The sequence below is a fragment of the Callionymus lyra genome, chromosome 17 (assembly GCF_982586985.1).
Source record: "Callionymus lyra chromosome 17, fCalLyr1.hap1.1, whole genome shotgun sequence".
Taxonomy (NCBI): domain Eukaryota; kingdom Metazoa; phylum Chordata; class Actinopteri; order Syngnathiformes; family Callionymidae; genus Callionymus; species Callionymus lyra.
Genome location: NC_141834.1, coordinates 2,660,600 through 2,666,869, shown reverse-complemented (window position 1 = coordinate 2,666,869; position 6,270 = coordinate 2,660,600). Strand labels below are relative to the sequence as shown.

General features: G+C 40.0%; 1 protein-coding gene across 1 annotated transcript; it reads left to right on the top strand.

Moving 5' to 3' along the window:
- The first annotated feature begins 327 nt into the window (after nucleotides 1-327).
- Nucleotides 328-4,415, top strand: pcare2 (photoreceptor cilium actin regulator 2). The gene is made up of 2 exons (XM_087779064.1): nucleotides 328-1,583; nucleotides 4,319-4,415. The coding sequence occupies exons 1-2, from the start codon at nucleotides 328-330 to the stop codon at nucleotides 4,413-4,415; spliced, it is 1,353 nt and encodes a 450-aa protein (XP_087635190.1).
- The last annotated feature ends 1,855 nt before the right edge of the window (nucleotides 4,416-6,270 follow it).

The window sequence follows — 6,270 nt, the reverse complement described above, 5'->3', positions numbered from 1 at the left end:
TTTTCTTACAAGCCATATATGTGCATTACAAAGGACAGTTAAGCTCTACGGCCACATCTTTCCTGGAATAATTGGATCCAAACAAGTAAGGCTTGTTAATAAGTTTCTATGACCATTTTTTTTCTACTTTTTGTGACGTTAATTAAATCCATCTTGGTTTTTGATTGACTTCGATCAGATATGGGTTGCTCTCCCTCCAAGGGAAAGCTTTTTTCAAAACCACCAAATACTGAATCAGAGAATCCACCCTTGGTTCAAGACGTACAAGAACATTTTGAAATACCAGAGAAAACCGAGGACAATGGATCTACAGAAACAACCGAAACAATGTGTCAGAGATCTACAGATAATGGCCCAGAGAAATCCCCAGAAGAGAGCAACAAATCTATTCAAGGAGAAAACGAAACTAAGCCTTCAAATAATGACGTGTCTAATAAGACTGAAAAAAGGAAAAAGAATAAAGATAAACAAAGAGCCAACAGGCACCGGAGGTCGTCCTCAAATCAGGCAAAGTTCGAGTTTCCACCACAGATGATCAGAGCTCACCAGGCGGCTTACAGCTACCTGAATCCAAATGTCTCCAAATATGAGACACTGTTGGGTCTGCTGGATCAGGCAGCCCAGACCCAGTTGAGTCTACAGCCCATGATGTCTGCGTTGGTGATGCGCTTTGAAGAGATAAACCAGGCTCTCGAAGAGATGGCAGAGGAAGGAGAACTGATGTTGAAGGAACATGGGGAATACATGTCTTTTCCTTCTGGGATGTTAGGTTCAGCTATGATGCCCACTAAATCAAAATCAGGTACAGTGTACCACATTGATCCTCCCCCCGACTTGTTACAGCAGCTCCTCCATCATTCAACAGAGAAAATGCGACTCGTTGGAGGTTCTGCCCAGGCATTAGGGGACACCTCCCTTCAAGAAGCAACAGATTATTATTCTTCCCTTTCTAGAGTTTTGGAGGAAAAGCTGCAGACAAAGCAAGCTGTGGAGCGGAGATTAACTCTGGTGCTGGCAAGGGTTGAGGTTGCTGCTATGAGAAAGACGAACCCCGAGGATGGATCTCTGCACAGTGAGGATAGTGGTATCGGAGGAGAAAATGAAAGTTTGACAGGTTCTGAAAAGCACCGTCGCCACAGGGGGAGTGCTGGTTCTGGAAGCTCTGGATCAGTGGTCCACCTCAGGAATCCTTTGGGCACCCCCCCTTACAATTCATCGGAACTTGTTGAGCATAATGAAGACGACGAGGTAGAAGAAGACAACAGGGAGGAGGACGAAGAGGACGAGGAGGAGGAAGATGAGGATGAGGATGATGGCGGACTTAAACGAGAAAGATCAAATTCTTCTCCGCCTGATCCATGTCACGCTATTATGTACATGCGTGCCAAATACATCCAGCAAATGAAACCAACAATTAAACGTCCTATGACAGCAACGGCTGTGACCAAATCTGAACTTTCCTCCTCTCGTGATCATGCAAACATCTCAACAGAGCTGCAGAGAAGTCAGAGGAAACTTGATCAGCGGATCAAAGAAATGGCCAATATGAAAGAGTTAGCCGGGCCTCACTACGACATTTATAGGTCTGGGTTAAGACGTAATTCACTCTCTGGTTCAGGAACAGCACCAAAAGTCAACCTCAGGATTAGTTTACCTGGTACCTTACCAATGATAGCACCACAACCACCTAAACAACCGTCCGTGAGAAGGCTGATTAACACGTTTAGTCTAGGGGTCGACGGCAGACCAGGACAGAGTCTTGCCAATGTACCACATAATATAAGAGGGCCAAGAAAAGTAAATGAAGATGGAAACAATGGAAACAACAATAACAATAGCTGGCCTGAAAGCAAGGATGATATGGATGTTGACAATCTGCCACCACCTCCTCCAGAGGTACTTATGGATGACTCCTTTCAAAGTATGACTGGAGTGCAACGTAACAGAGAGGGTTCTGTTGATGATTCACTTCGTCTTCCAGTGATAAACCAAAAGCCAGTTGCCTCTCAGCGTTTAAGAGGAGGCATTCAAAATGTTGAACTTCTCCCGAACAGACACAATATGGGGCCAAGATGCCACCCAAATACAAAATTATTAACACACAATACAGATTATGACCCAGACCTACCTCCGGATTTAGATAGGGCTGAGTCAAAACAACTCAACTATCAAGCTTGTGAAATCCTCCATCTGCAAAATGCATCCGTCTCAAACAGTTTCAGGAGCCCCTTGACCACATCCTCTGGAATTCTTCGTGAGGATATGGCTCCAATCCTGCCGATAACAGCGCCACCTGTTTCCAGAGTGAGACTTCCACCATCTTGTCCATCTGTTTGCCAGAGACATCCAAGTCCACCTGTTTGCAGACCTCCATCTCAACCAAGTTCTCTGAAAACTGAAGAAATCTTTCCATCAGTGTCTTTTAAAAGTGCTCGATCAGTCTTCTGTCAGGGTGAGTCACAAAACGATTCCAGAGGAAGAACAATCACAAGAAGGAACAACACCAATGTTCGTCGCATCCAATCCGAACAACCAACATCGAGGAAATAACATCCACTTGGCATTGTGGATAAATGTAAGTAGAAAGCACATGAAAATATCTGAATAGAAATCTGTGATACAACAAGGTACAAGTGGTTACAAACTATACTGGCATAGTTATATAATATTTCAACACTCCTACTAGACAAGTTAATATCTTTGTAGAGAAAATCAAAAGCCCACTGTGAATGTGTGAATGAAACTTGTCTTTGGTATTCTGAAATTAATCTGATATTTTTAAATCAATTACAATCGGGAAGAAAAAATTCTCTAGCAGCAGAATTTTGGAAATGATCGGAGAATTAAAGTATTTAGATTAACTTAAACTTTAGAGCAGGTATTTAAAATCTCTATAACCATCCCAACGATACTGAACTGAACTGTTTGAGTCGGACAAATAGTGAAGAAAAGTTAAATACTCCTGATATTTTAAAAAAACGTATACACAAAGAAATATTCATAAAAGATCCGGCCAGCTTATTCAATAATTATTTTAAGTAGACAGATTTCGTTTCTTGTTTGTTTATATTAAAGGTATCAAGTATGTGCATTCCTAGCAGATCGTTTGTAAAACATTGTGCCACCTTGCAAGTTTTTCCACCTCCATGAACTACTTGACATGCACTTATTCACAAGTGAAACAACATCACATGCTAGACATTTATTTATTATTTCTGTTGAGTTATTAGGTCAATGACATTTGACCTAAATATGTACTGAATCATTCGGTCAATACATAAAAATACTTAAACTGCAGATTCTGGTACAAATTAATCTCTAGTTTATGAAGGATGATGTTTTTTGATTGATATTTTCAGATCATTATCGGAGAACAAAAGTTAGGTTTCATGTTCATAAATAAAAAGTGTCTTGAGCAGTTCAGATTCATACTCCAGTAACTACCAACACGTCTTAAGCCTCATCAGTGTTGTTCTATTTGTACCCTCTGAACCTGAATAACAATGATAGTCTTTCTTTTAGATCAAATCATTTACCGGTTTTGTTGTTGTTGAAAACAGATTGTGTGTTATCTCCGATCAAGATAAATAAATGGTTCTGGTTTCTGTGGGAGAAACAGTGGCCTGGTGTTACTGAGATGGAAATCGTTCCACAGTGTCTAGATAGTTACATAGGTGAATGTTGCAAGGTCCTCTTTGAAGTAAAATGCTTTTGCATTGGTTCATCATAGTTTTCCAATGTACTTTTAAAGTGGTTTTCCATGGAAGTTGTTCTTTCTAGAATAACCTACAGAAACTCAAGGTACTACTTAGTAAATATCTGTTTATTGTTAGTGATATTCTTCTTTCTGTACTGTAATGTAAGTTCTCAAAATCAATTAATTCTATGCTATTTAAATTTTGCATCCCTCCTTTATTTCTGTCCAGTCTCTGAACTGTACCGAAAACCTTTACATTTTACCAATATTCTTGGAATCCCTCTGTGTTTCTGCATTGTTCTACTGAATTATTGGCCTTGTGTTCTGAAATACCTTTTTGGTCTGGTCGCTCCAGAAAGTAAAAACTTTCAAATGGACCTTACAACATTCAAAGGCATGAACACTTATTTTCAATTTTTTAATGCAGTCTATATTTGAACAAAAGTATTTTATCTCAAAATCAGACCTTACATGAGAATGGCCTTTTAGCAGCTCACTTCAAGACCTCGTGTAACTCAAAATCTAATCCTAATTGGATTACCCTTATTTCACAATACACCACCCGCTGCCTTTAATCCACTCTTGTTAAAGTCACATCCCTCCTTTCTTGTTCACCTACAGGGAGAGCAGCAACACAAGGTGTCTTCTGCTTGGGTACAAGCGTTACTGTGGTGAACATGCTCGGCTGGTTGAGAGGAAGAAGGGCAATATGGGATGAAGAGGATCTTGAGGATTTTGTATGCCTTCAACTGTGCTCTGGAAAATTACAAGAGGGCTATTTGAATAGAAGAATACATGAAACGCCTTCATTCACTTAAGGACAATGTTATCAAATATATCAAAGAGTTGCTGTGGCAACAATCGTTCAAACTGTGTTTGGATGTATCTGAGAAAGTCCATATTATTTTTTTTGGGCTTCTTAAACCTCCTTGCAGCCTCTGTAAGTGCTGTGTATGAAGAGTGTAAGAGCCTTAGCAAATGTATATCAAAACATATATTGTTATATTAATTGGATTTTCTTTTTCACACGTTGCAAAGTTTTCATTTTTTAAGTGTTCTATCAATGATAATCCAAGACAAAAAAGTTATAGAATCCTTAAAAATGGGTTGTTTCAGTTTATTTTATTGTTCAGAATCTGAGTATGTATACATGCGTAGTGTAGTCAAACCATTGCTGGATTTAGGAAGTAAGTCCAGTACGTAAACATACTAGACTATGTTTACATACTGGACTAACTTATTAATGAGTGATGTCACTTCCTCCTTCGTGTTTCTACATGTTTGTGTGATCAAATCTTCTGTCACCTCCGTGTTATAAATTTTGAGGCTGACTGAGCCCTGCTTTCTGATTTTTTAACTATAACTAGTGTACCTACTTTTCAACCAAAACAGAAATTTTCTTTTATTCTCAGCTGATCCAGAAGACTTGATTTGTGATTTGAACATTGATCACATAGGCAGAGTTCTGAATGAGGAATTTTAATATATTTTTGTCATGTCTGGTACATTATGCTTTTTGTGTTGGAAGAAAAATTAATAATTGGAGGAAGGGTATAATTGAAGTGAACAACATTTGCCCAATAATTCTATGATGTTAATAGAATATTCTTAAACCAACTTATCACTTCTATAATTCTTTTTATCTAAGATAACTTCCTAAAAAAAATCAATATCATAGCATTCATTTAAAACTTTGATCAGGCATTTGATTTAACTTTGTTGATTATTTTTATTATGTATGACTATGTATCAAATAAAGTGTTTCTCACTCTCACCTTGTTTTTTTTTTTAACATGTCAGCAGCAGACCAGGGCACAGTGTCGCAGTGGTTAGTGCGAACGCATCAGTGCGCAAAAGAAAGAAAGAATGTTGCCGGTTTGGATCCAGGTCTGGAGTAAGCCACCTTGTGACCTTTCTGTGTGGAGTTTGTATGTTCCTACGGAGTTCCCTGGGTTTACTCCAGTTTCCCCCCACAGTCCAAAAACAGACAGAGGTTGTCCGTAGACTGGTGTCCTGTCCAGGGTGTCCCCCACCTCTCGCCCAATGAAACTGGAATAGGCTACCGCACCCAACTACCCCCCAACTAGGATAAAAAAAACAGAATTGTTTTATTGTAATCATCTCTATTATCCTATAATCCAGATTATGATCTAGTTTATTATTTCTCTATTGTCTAGAGGTGTGTAATGACCAGAACACATTTAAGCCTAGACCTATTCTTTAAAGGGCAACTAGTGTCAAACTCCAACTTTCCTCCCGTCTTCCTCTCCCAGATGCATCATGTGAGCAGTAAGTAGATCAACTGAGTAATTGTTCTCTGCTGCCCTCTGGTGGGCTCTGGGAATTGGGAAGAAGGAGGCTCGCAAAACTGCAAATCCGGGTCTGGTCTGCCCGAAGATGGATGAGATCTGGGACTTCTTGCTGAGAGGGTCTGCCTCTCCCATGGGTGTGGGGCCTCCTGTGGCAACCTACGGACCCTACTGCTGTGTGAAAGGGGTGGACTGGAGGCAAGGGGTCCCGGAACCCTTGGACGCAGTGCGAGCCGCCCTCAATCCTGGAGCTCGGGTCTGACC

What these genes read in the sequence shown, in the direction of transcription:
- pcare2 (XM_087779064.1), top strand. Translation starts at nt 328, where the DNA reads ATGTGTCAGAGATCTACAGATAATGGCCCAGAGAAATCCCCAGAAGAG. An exon ending in CCTCACTACGACATTTATAG is followed by an intron (nt 1,584 to 4,318) that starts GTCTGGGTTAAG and finishes GTTCACCTACAG; the next exon opens with GGAGAGCAGCAACACAAGGT.